Consider the following 12,654-nt stretch of genomic DNA (forward strand, 5'->3'; position numbering starts at 1 on the left):
ATAAATTCAAGAAAACCAGTAGAAGACAATTTTAACTAATAAATGTCACTTAAAAGTTCCAATAAGCTTTAATATTTTTTTCTTTGCTTATTATTTAATAACTGACATGAAATTCATGATGAATTTTTGTATTATTGTAAAGCTTAAAAACTGTTAATATCTTCTACATGTAAATAGGACTGTCTAGTTATATCTCTAGATATTTCTGCAGGTTCCTCGGTTTACAATTAAAAATCATTACTCCCCAAAATTTAGGCTTGTTGAGCGTTTGCAAAAACAATTCCAATTTGCAGTCAACCACAAAATACTCACACTTACATTTAAAATATATATATATAAATCGATCTGTAAATAAACTCCCACAGCATAGGAAAAAAATGCCCTAGAGCCTATGTCCATCCTGTAACACCTTAGACAATATTCTGGTAACCGCTCAAATGGACCAAACGTTAAAATACTTTACTAGAAAGCAATCTAAACTGTATGAATCTGCAATCTGTATGAATGGCCAAATTTATCATTCTACCAGAAGGAACGCGCACTCAAGGATTTTTAAGATCTTGCAATGAGTGGCAACAACTAAAATAACTTTTTTCCTCCGATAAATTATGGTTGTATTAAAACTGGTAATTTACTTTTCATTGTAAGGAATTTTCCAAAGCATTGAACGATATTCTATCAATCTACCTTGCCCAGATCAAAGAAACTTTCTAGAATGAACTCTTTCGATTTTTGGGCAGATTCTAACCTACCGACAAGAGAGTGCAACTCCTTCGGCTGTTGAGAATTAACTGGACGTTGAGAAATTCTTATTGCGGGAATTTTAGTTAGGATGTCACACTTTCGTCTAAAGTATGGAACACAACATCGATACCAACTAACGAAGGGTAAACGAAGAAAAGCAGAACAGGGTTGTGAACTAGAGAAAGGAGGATCTTAGTTTTCAATCAATATAAACAGAAAACGAAGAATTTAAAAATGTAAAAGGAAAAAATTGGAAGGTAGGAGTTGGTAGGAATAGGGTTGCTCGTGGGCTGTGGATAGGCAGTATGTTCTTGAACAAAGAATATTGACCAAAAGATGGCCACACTCTGAAAGTTCAAAGCGCCTTTTTTTCGTGGTCGACATATATCAGGTTAAAAGTTCGTTTTCCCACTCTAAACAAAGGAAATGATGTCAGTTTTATCTATCTGTTTATCTGTGTCAATGCTACAAATCTTCAAGGCAATCAAAAAAAAGCTCGGGAGTAAGTGAACGTTTAACCTGGGAGGAGCATATTATTTGGACTAGGTCCGAGGGAATGAGTCGTTTGGGTTTTTCCTTATTCTATCGCATTTACCCCAGAAGGGCCCCATATTTCCGAACGATTCTCCACCAGCTCCAGGTATTGCACATAACGTTTAAAAAGAGCAACTCTATTCATTATGATCTAATATTTTTATCCAATTTATTTGTGTGCAAATTTTCATCCAAAACAAATTTTTTGGTCCTGGTCGTTTGTCTGAGGTGACAAACTGGGACCAGTGCCAGAGGAGACTCACTTTCATTTACACAGTAATTGCATAAACTAGTCATACTTGGCTTCTCCTTTATCACTTCTCTCAGCATCCAGCCCCAAGCGAACCTCACATTCTTTCAAAGTCAAAGACTAAGATTGCAAGAATGGATAAAAGACAATTTCTTTTCTTGCAAAAAAGAAAAATTAAAATAAAGAGAATCTACACAAAAATGTATTGATCCGATTAGACCAGATTTCGCTCAGCCGTTTTGGTGGTGACAATCCATTCTGAACAGGTTCAAGAAATGCTTTTCGATAAAGAGGACTCGATAAATCGAAGTAAGAACTGTTCTACCAACAATACTCAACATTCTAAAATAGTTTAGAATAAGATTTTGTCTTAAAAGCACTGTACATATTCACAGAATTCGTAGGAAATGTCACACCTGATGATAAAAAATATTCTCTCACTCAAAGCAAAATTTACTTTATGATTACTTTGCTTACTGTTTGAAAATGAAAATCACAAACAAGTCATAAGTGGTCTTATGTTCTTCTAAAGTAATGTTAGTTCTTTATTTCTCTTTCATTTTTTTTTTTTTTTAGAACAATAACGATTGCATTACGTTTAGTGGAGGAAATACACATTCTATTCCTTTATAATAATTTGTTTATTTATTAATACACCTTTATTTCTCCACTTTTTTAGTAAAAGTAACCTATTAAGAGGTAAGTTTTTTGAATCATATGTACAAATCTACACAGCCTCGCCCTCCTTTTGTACAAGTCCTACTATTGTACCAGCTTTAGATTATTGAGTAACTTGTTTTTTTCCTACAACCTGCAAAATAACATTGTAAAGATAGCGCAAAATGTCACCAATTCTAGTAAAAATAAAGGTTTACTGAAATATGAAAATGTATTTTTATGAGAAAATTAAACCCAAAGAACGGAAATTTCACAAACCTCACCAGTCTACAAATGCAGAAATAAATTTTAAATCTATTCCATTATTTCATTTGACATACTCCAATTTCATACGATGCTCTACACAACTTTAAAAATTTACCGAATCAGTGATTATTCACGAATGGAGAGAAAAGAGCACACAAGAAAATCATATTCTTCTCTCTAGATTTCAAAAGGTATAATAAGGTTCAAAGAAGTGAAGACCAAAATGTGCAGAATGTAGAAATTGAATCTCCAGTACATTGCACACAGTTTAAGGAATGCTCCTTCTGTTTAACGTCCATTCTTAAATCTATAAAAATCTACGGGGATTCATCTTCCAATATTCGTTCAGGAGGTGGTGGGAACTTCACCTACTGAATGCTCACTTATAGAGGATCATTTTCTGGTCCTAATATACCAGCATATCAACTACACTAGTATTTCTTTATGTCTTTACCAAAAGTATGAAGAACAAGTTAGATTTTTTTTTCTTAAGTTATCGACAAAATATGAGTAAAATCAAGAACTATAGATAGTTTATATTCATTAGTAAATTTATTTCATGACACTTCAAAGTGTGGCGAAAATAGTATTGTACACTAAATAATTCGAGTTCCAAATTTAAGATGATTGACGTTCAAATTGAAACCATAATGACCTTCCGATAAAATTATGAAATATGAATAACATTGTAGCTGCCCACAGACCGGTCTTTTTAAATAGGTAGTTTTAATTAAGGCCGACAAAGGAGCTCTACACAGAAAAGATTGGGAGAACTTGAAGTGAAGGTGGAATTTCAGTATATAAACGGAACCTAAACCTAGACAAGACACAGTTCGCCAACAGTGAGCAATTCAAAAACAACAATCAAAATGTACAAGATCGTGAGTGATTTATAATAGTATTGTGTACTTTCAAGTGATGTGATTTTATCTTCTAATATGTTTTCAAGTTTAACTAATATTGAGTATCTGTTCGCATGCAGGCAATCCTAGCACCTCTCTTCTTCGCCGCCGTCTCTGCTGGCTACCTTGGAACATCTTTTGGCCATGGAGGAGTTGCCGTAGCCGCCCCAGCCGTAGCTGTAGCTCATGCCCCATTGGCTGTTGCCCATGCTCCAGTTGCTGTAGCTCATGCTCCTGTAGCCACATCCTACGCCAACACCCACAGAGTTGTCCACAATTCCGTCCCAGTAGTAAGAACTGTACATCAACCTGTAGTTGCCCATGCTCCAGTAGCTGTAGCCCACGCACCAGTAGCTGTGGCCCACGCTCCAGTAGCTGTTGTTGGTCACGTTGGACATGGATACCATTGATAGATGTTATCTTTGTTGATTAACTTATAATCCCCTCCCCTTAAACTGTAATTTAAATAAATTATAAACACAAAATATGTTGTTTTTTGCATTATCCTTAAATCATTCTAACCAACAATATTTACCAAAACAATTTTATTAATTTAAATATTAACTTAATTGTGTACACTTCAAATAAACCACATAGTTGAGAAAGCAAGTTTGAAATTTTCGGACAATGTGATATGGAACGGCTAAGTGTTTATCTTATTTAAATTCAATAATGATTGGTTAATATTGGTATACGAGTATTCAACGAAAGATAAACTAGAGTTTTTAGGTCGTACAGATTCTTTTCTAGTAGTGCTTAATCAAATATCGGCGTTACATCTTAAAGCTTTCAAGGTAAATTCTGAAAGAAAGAACTTTATTGAAAGTAAGTAAAGAGTTCACACGGATCGGCTAGTTGAACAGTGGAATTTCTCCTGACGCCAATAATCTCCTAACACCTACAGATCAAAATGTGCCCCATTTTAAAGAAGTTTTGAATCCAGCTTTTTGGCCCTTAGATTTTCACAACCTATGAGCTTCTTACAGCTTACTGTCTGGTGTTGGCCAGTGTAAGGAGAAAATACTGTCCGGTGGCCAACAATACACCGAAAAATCCGGGCGTTAATAACTGCAGATGTTGAATAACTTAGGTTTTTTTAAAAAAAAGGTATATGTCCATACCACCTGCTCTGCCAAAATCTGTTCACTTCAGCAAAGGAATTGACAACAGAAGTATCTGTGGCAGCGTTTTACTCTGTTGACTGCGCAAGGTCGCCACCAGTAAGCCAAATGATCGTTTTCTAGAGCAGTTTAGTGGACTGTATGTGCATCCATCTCATCAAAACCGCCTACAACCAGCATTTAATAACCATAGAATATGTCCATAATTTCAACATCTTAGGGGTAATTAATCTCCAAATCTTACATAAAATTCTTTGGCACTGCTAACAGGAGATTACATCTTCTTGTTTCAACCAAAAACTGTCTAGAACTATAACTAAAAATCTACAAATTACAAATCTGAATGGAAAACCCTAACAACCTTGAGAGAATTAATCCTACCATTTTCCTTCTAAAGGTAAACAATGTAAACTGGGTCTAACAAGAGTTAATCAAAAGATCTTTGTCTTGTTCCAATTGAGAACCCTTTTTTAGTCTGAAAAAGTATTCAAACATCGTTCTATCAATAAAATGACACAATTATTGGCGTACTTTTGCAAATATAAATCCAACATGGTCAAAAGATCATCACACTCCGCTACAGAGGTGAAGGATTGTTTCCCTGAGTATACTCAGACTCTGGAGCCTAACCACAAACGGAGACCTGAATAATTTTACTTCCCATATAAACACTAATCTAATTAATAAAACTGATATATCTTTAAATCATAGGGAACTTTTTAGAGCATCGAACAATAGTCTATCTATTGACTTTTTAACATCAAGGAATCATCCAAGAGGGAGTTCTTTCGTTTTCAAAGCAAATTCTTTACCAAGAGGAAGCGCAACGCCGTATCCGTTGATTTTCTTACGTTAAATAAACTTTAAGCACGTTGGTTTGGATATAACAGAAAATTTCTTGAAGGATGTCCATCAGCCTCATAAGTATTCACCAACCTTTCCCTATTTCCGAGGCTGATGGGTCTAAAAGCCTTGGTATTCTAGGGTAGTCTCTTTTAGGGTGGGTATAAAGACCCCCTCTTCATAGTGCTGAGACATCCTTTAAAAATCCTAGCTATCACCTTTTTTAGAACATCTCTTCAATTTTGAACTGACAAAGGTAAACTCTGTTAGGTCCAGATGACCAATTGACTAGTATTTATTACCAAACTACTCTCTTCAGAGTATGTGCTTCACTCACAAGAGATAGGTCCTCATGATTCCAATTTCCTCTCTCCAGCCGCAGCACAAGCAACTTCCTTAACATTTGCATTATCCGGGAAACGTAGTAAAGTTTTCACTTCACTAGCCGTAAAAGTACCATCAGGATACCTAAGGTTACCATCTGTTATTCCTATCCTGACCAGAATACGTACAAGCCTAGAAGACTCTTGAATCAATTCAGTTCCTAACAGGATGATCTATAGAGTTTCTCTTATCTTTCTTAAGTGCATATTTAAACACCTTTTTCAAACAATTATATCTTTCTAATGACTCTGAAGAGTCCGTTTGGTGAATCTTCCGAGAAGATTCTCTAACTGTATTCTCAAAAGAAGGACCACTAGAAGTTTCGTACTTCTACCAATTAATCTGAAGAAAAAAAACATTTTTCTCAAATAAGGACATAATGCTTTCATGAAGAGTCTAATTCTCGCTTTCCAACTGTACAGCATCCCCAAAAGACTCAAAGCTGACATTAAATCTAAGTAATCTATGGTACAATTCCAATTCAATAGACAACTAGTCAGTCTGGGTTTTCTATAACTAAACAAAAAGACCTATGATCCTATGGTCAAAGAAAAAATGTTCTGAATATACACTCCAATCTTGAATCAAATTACTAATATAACTAGAAGCAAGTTTAGTATCGATAATAGTGGAATACTAAATTAGTACCATACAAAATAAAATTATAAAAATTACGGATATACATTGAACCACGTTCCCAATTATTTTTCACTCATTTTCCGCATAAATGACAATATTTCGAACTTTTTCCTTCACGCTTACATTTGAAGAATAACTCGAAAAATTCACTGTAAAATACATTTTTATTTTCCTGGTTCTGATACAGAAATGTTTATTATAAAATTTAGCAAGTCAGCTAAGTTGTAAAGGAAAAGGCACCATGTCCATTTTTTCGATTTTCAGATTTTGGCATTATTTTACAGAGTTTTTGTTGCTCTTTCTAGAGGTGTAAAGCACAATGTCCTATGTTTACTATTAAGCGATTTATGTATTTTTAAAAAGCGCTATGATACTTCATTACTTAAGGGTAAAAGGCACTACATGGGCATAAATTTTTTTTCGCAATGGAGATCAAAATAAAATATTTTAAAATATGGGAGGTTAAGTGGCCATACCAACTGTAATAATTATGGTGAGAAGTACAGGAAAGAGTACAACCGGAAAAGTGGAACACAAAATGAAATTGGAAAAATATCTTTATTTGGCTCCCCTGTAAAATTTACTTTTTGTGACATGGTGCCTTTTCCCTCCGAGGTACAGAGTTAAAACAAGTGTAGTGGTGAGACAGAAATTTAATTGAAATCTAATTCTCTATACCTGATTAATCTAATTATGGATTAACCTCTAATGATGGATGAAATTCTGAAACGGTCATTATTTAAAAAAAAAAAAACATGCGGGCTAAATACGACGGATGGACATAGTGAAAATCTCTCCATATCATAATAAATGTTACTTCTTTATTCAGTATGTTTTTTGTTTTTTTCCCTTTATATTATAATTAAATAAATAAGTTATTTGATTCAACTCAATTATAAAAATTTTGAGAATCCCCCTTCAGGCCAGGAATCTGGTGAGCATGATTTATTTCATGACATTCCTAAGTATTATGTGGTGAAAATAGTATATACTAAATATTTCAAATTCTAAATTTAAGATGAATATTGAAAAATTGAAACCATACTGACCTTCCAATAAAATTATAAAATACATAACATTGTAGCTGCCCACAGACCGGTCTTTTTAAATAAGTAGTTTTACTTGAAGCCGACAAAGGGGCTCTACACAGAAAAGATTGGGAGAACTTGAAGTGAAGGTAGAATTTCAGTATATAAACGGAACCTAAACCTAGACAAGACACAGTTCGCCAACAGTGAGCAATTCAAAAACAACAATCAAAATGTACAAGATCGTGAGTGCTTTATAATAGTATTGTGTACTTTCAAGTGACGTGATTTTATCTTCTAATATGTTTTCAAGTTTAACTAATATTGAGTATCTGTTCGCATGCAGGCAATCCTAGCACCTCTCTTCTTTGCCGCCGTCTCTGCTGGCTACCTTGGAACATCTTTTGGCCATGGAGGAGTTGCCGTAGCCGCCCCAGCCGTAGCTGTAGCTCATGCCCCATTGGCTGTTGCCCATGCTCCAGTTGCTGTAGCTCATGCTCCTGTAGCCACATCCTACGCCAACACCCACAGAGTTGTCCACAATTCCGTCCCAGTAGTAAGAACTGTACATCAACCTGTAGTTGCCCATGCTCCAGTAGCTGTGGCCCACGCTCCAGTAGCTGTTGTTGGTCACGTTGGACATGGATACCATTGATAGATGTTATCTTTGTTAATTAACTTATAATTCCCTCCCCTTAAACAGTAATTTAAATAAATTATAAAAACGAAATATGTTGTTTTTTTTCTATTCTTCTTAAAAATCACCCTAACCAATAATGTTTTCTAAAACAATTTTATTAACTTAAATATCAACTTCGGCACTAATTGTGTACACTTCAAATACACCAATCAGTAAAATTACAAGATTGAGAAAGCAAGGTTGAAATTTTCGGACAATGTGATTTAGAACAGCTAAGGGTTTGTATTATTTAGTTAAATAATGATTGGTTAATATTACATAGTATGTTATTCAACGAAAGATAAAGTAGTGATTTTAGGTCGCACAGATCTAAAAGTAGTACTTATCGGCGCTACCACTTTCATGGTGAATTCCGAAATTAATACCTCATTGATAGCAATAAATATTAATGAGAAATTAATAGAAATAAATATTACCAACAGAGAGCTGAGAGAACTGGCAGTGCACAGCACTCAAAAAGCGAAAGTTAGGAATTATAGCTCAGCTGGCTGCACTTAGATTTTGACGCCGTTCACTGGCCGAGGTTGGAAAGTGTATGATTAGAGGTTGGTTGATCAATTAAGCCCTGGAACTTCTCCCGTCGCCAATAACTTCATATGTTGGCAAAAAGTTAAAAAATATGTATAAATAGTACTGCAAAGAATCTGCAATTTCTGGATTTCTAGGAAACTCTTTAGATTTAAAAATAAGTTTTTTTGTGAACCATTTGATGATTTCTAAAACTGCAAATGAAATATTAAGACATTCTCCATTTGGGATCCCTTTCCATAGGTGGTATTAATTAATTCTTTACTATTTATGAATGAAATTCGCAATAAAAAATTGGAGCTTAAGTAAAAAATAATGCCCTCCATGAGGCTCAAATAATAAATTGCTATGAAGTGGATATACTTTACTCTATAAACCAAAGCTTAATCTGAATGTTCTGACAGTTTCTGTCAACAGAGAGCGTCTTGCAGAGTGTTCAATAAAATTTGGATCAATTCCCCACTCACTTTACTAGATAACTAACTGCTGCATCAAAATAAAATAGAATGCAACGTTCTTTCAGCCTTTTTATATCTTCAGTTAAGTGGTCTCTAGATTGATATCGCGAAAGAATCTTTGAAAATACCACATTTAAGAAAAATCGCATAGTTATCCTTATGAAGTGACACTTATGCTGAATCCCAATATAGAATGAAGCGACACATAAGGGAGGTTCAGTGGTTAGAAAACCCTATTTCAAAGAAACGAAAATTCTCACTCGTGAGGAGGGTGTGAATTCATCCTTGGTCCTCCAACAATACAAACAAAATTAGGAAAAGCCTACTGGTTTAAGATGTTGCTCTGACCTGCTCTTATATCTTATTTAGGAGTAATTTTTTATTTCATGACCTGGGTATTATCAACTTGTTACTAAAATTCCCAATTTGAAGAAAATCTATTATTATTAAAAGTGCTTTTTTACTGAATAAATGTGGTAGTTTTAGAGATTCTGTTTTAACTGCATTATTTGGAAATTAATAAATATGAGCCAGCTCACTAGAAGCTACATAAAAAATGACAAACCACTCAGTTTCTTGAAAGAATTTAATATAGTTCGGTTTAGCTCTTCCAAAGGCCAAAAGTCCTCAATGTCAAAGTGAGATGTAGACGACATTGCTCCTACAAATAATTCTGTGTTCTACTAATTCCTTATCCGTAAATAGAAAATTACTGAGAAAAATACTACTTTAACACCCGCAGATATTTTTTAAAATTTACTTCTTATGTACACTTTAAAAAAATTAAAAAAAAAACAAGTGCTCCTTTAAAATCCATCCCAAGATTGCTTCATCAACTTCAACGGTAATTGGAGGAACCAATGACCTAACAATGTCAATAGTTCAGTGGGTGTTGTTATGAGTTTTACTGCTTCTAGGCAATTCATCTAAGGCTTGTTTTTTGTTTTGATTCTATTTCCCTTCCCTCATATGTTTCTATTCTACATCTAGATTTTACAAGAAGCGAATCGTTCTCGGAACAAGAATAACGTAAGTTTACTACCTAAAAATAAAACAAATTAAATTAATGTACTACATTTATTAGAAATAAATTACAAAAGTACTTAGGTATATCAAAATTTAAATAACACTGTGTGCAAAGAAAGGCGGCTCTGGGCTAAGATATACATATAACAATATAAAAAAAAATTGGGCATTTTAGCAATACTTTTCTTACTCGAAAGAAAATACAATTAAAATGAAAGAAAGAAATATATAAAATACAAGAAGGACAGTTTTATCAAGATTATCATTCTTATGAAATTAATGTAGAAGTTAGAATTAAATAATTGCTCAAAAGTAACCAATTTCAATGTTTTAACGCTTCACTATATCTGCCATATATACATTATATTTACAAATTTAATCTGAGAATTTTGTTTCATACAGTTAATTATCAATTAACTTACCTATACATCTCGTGCAAATACAAAAAATAAGCATTTCTATCAAAATGCAGTCTCATTTGTTTTGTTTTTTTTTTTTTGTTTTGCAAATCTCAATTGCCAAAAATATAGTTTTTTCCCGTAAACATTTGTGAGAATGTCTGATAGACAGTTCCTTTACATATGAGAACAAGTGGAACGATTTTTAGATAATGAAAGATTTGATATCTCCTATCTCCTATTCAATCAGAGTACCTGTTTGGCAGAAATAAAAGCTAAACTAGAAATAATTAATTAGTTCTGACATTAAAAATGTAAGCCAGGTTTGTAGTAATTTATACAAAAATTTAAATTATGACCAAATTTATATATATATTAATGATCGTTTTTAAATGTGAAAATCTAAGTACATGATTTTATGTTAGGTAAATATCTGTGTATATAAACATATTTAGAAGTAGAGATAAATAATTAAACTTGTTTACAAAAACCAAAATTTCTAAGAACATTAAAATCGAAAGAATACATTTTATCACTAAACTTTACATTAGAAAACTACACAGTTGCTAGAAAATAAAACATGAAAATAGATAAGAGAACAAAGCCCCAATCCCTGCGTATAGCACAACAAGTCTAACTACAACCCCCTCCGAGTTAGTTAACCCTGGAAAGATTGGGAGAACTTGAAGTGAAGGTAGAATTTCAGTATATAAACGGAACCTCAACCTAGACAAGACACAGTTCGCCAACAGTGAGCAATTAAAAATCAACAATCAAAATGTACAAGATCGTGAGTGATTTATAATAGTATTGTGTACTTTCAAGTGATGTGATTTTATCTTCTAATATGTTTTCAAGTTTAACTAATATTGAGTATCTGTTCGCATGCAGGCAATCCTAGCACCTCTCTTCTTCGCCGCCGTCTCTGCTGGCTACCTTGGAACATCTTTTGGCCATGGAGGAGTTGCCGTAGCCGCCCCAGCCGTAGCCGTAGCTCATGCCCCATTGGCTGTTGCTCATGCTCCAGTTGCTGTAGCTCATGCTCCTGTAGCCACATCCTACGCTAACACCCACAGAGTGGTCCACAATTCCGTCCCAGTAGTAAGAACTGTACATCAACCTGTAGTTGCCCATGCTCCAGTAGCTGTAGCCCACGCACCAGTAGCTGTGGCCCACGCTCCAGTTGTTGCTGTTGGTCATGGATTCCATTAAAAACTATTCAAATCATTCAAAACCTGTACTTTTCTCATGCCATTCATTTCGATAATCCCGGTTTCAAAAAAAAGTCCGCTTTTAATTTATAAATAAATTATTGAATTGTCCACAATTGGGTCAATAGTTTTTATAGTTTACACCCTCGTCTGCATTATTAGATTTAAATTTTGTGAAAATGTTTTATTTATTATTGATGTCGCCTTAACTTACACTATATTTCAGATTTTTCTATTTTATTTATATAAGCATTCCAGAACTATAAGAGTCTACAGAATAAACAGATGCACGGTAATATTGGCCAGTTCGTAACAGTCTTAAGTGACAGAAGAATATCCCAGCAGAAGTATAATTGATTTCGTACGTTCAAGAACACACATATTTCTTATCCTTCGCAATGACTGATTTTACTGATCATTTGATATTTTAATGTGTATTTAATCAACGTTACATGCTTAGTTGTATTAAATTTGAGGTATTTGATCTCTGTTTGGTAACTGCACTTTTAGCGGTGTTTAATACTGAAATAGATCAACAAGAAACTGAAATGTAACATTGTAAAAAATAGGATTTCTTTTCCTCTTATAATAATTAATAATTAATAAGTAGTCACAATTTTTTAAGAAGAAAGTCTGTATTGACATTTCTTGCGATGGTGGTGAGGTTAGTAATAGCAAAGAAAGGAAGGATTAAAATGCAAATCAAATTTTAATTAGCCTTTACAAATACAGAATTTGAAATCAAGAAGGGACTAACTCAGAAAAGGAAGTAGCGAAAAGTGAAAAAGGTGAAAACTAATTTAAAAAAATATAGAAGTAAAAACAAATGTAGATAATAAAGGTCAATAATGGATGAGAGCAAAGAGAAAGAATTCAGCGGATAAGATGGCAAAAAGAATTTGATAAGAAAGTGCAGAATCTATGGGAGAAGGAAACTGTATTGAAGACGAAAAGGAGGATAAAG

At 33.8% G+C, this 12,654-nt stretch overlaps 3 protein-coding genes across 3 annotated transcripts; all 3 read left to right on the forward strand.

Annotated features, from left to right (window-relative positions):
* The first annotated feature begins 3,177 nt into the window (after positions 1-3,177).
* Positions 3,178-3,839, forward strand: LOC141461608 (uncharacterized). The gene is made up of 2 exons (XM_074142768.1): positions 3,178-3,333; positions 3,435-3,839. Exons 1-2 carry the CDS (start codon positions 3,322-3,324, stop codon positions 3,762-3,764), a joined length of 342 nt encoding a protein of 113 aa, XP_073998869.1. The 5' UTR covers positions 3,178-3,321; the 3' UTR covers positions 3,765-3,839.
* Positions 3,840-7,459: 3,620 nt separating this feature from the next.
* Positions 7,460-8,099, forward strand: LOC141451527 (uncharacterized). The gene is made up of 2 exons (XM_074122966.1): positions 7,460-7,614; positions 7,716-8,099. Exons 1-2 carry the CDS (start codon positions 7,603-7,605, stop codon positions 8,022-8,024), a joined length of 321 nt encoding a protein of 106 aa, XP_073979067.1. The 5' UTR covers positions 7,460-7,602; the 3' UTR covers positions 8,025-8,099.
* A 3,040-nt stretch (positions 8,100-11,139) lies between these two features.
* Positions 11,140-11,806, forward strand: LOC141461646 (uncharacterized). Its single transcript, XM_074142845.1, has 2 exons — positions 11,140-11,269; positions 11,371-11,806. Exons 1-2 carry the CDS (start codon positions 11,258-11,260, stop codon positions 11,689-11,691), a joined length of 333 nt encoding a protein of 110 aa, XP_073998946.1. The 5' UTR covers positions 11,140-11,257; the 3' UTR covers positions 11,692-11,806.
* Positions 11,807-12,654: the final 848 nt, after the last annotated feature.

The sequence above is a fragment of the Rhodnius prolixus genome, unplaced genomic scaffold (assembly GCF_049639745.1).
Source record: "Rhodnius prolixus isolate KJV_2025 unplaced genomic scaffold, Rpr scaffold_1, whole genome shotgun sequence".
NCBI classification, from domain to species: domain Eukaryota; kingdom Metazoa; phylum Arthropoda; class Insecta; order Hemiptera; family Reduviidae; genus Rhodnius; species Rhodnius prolixus.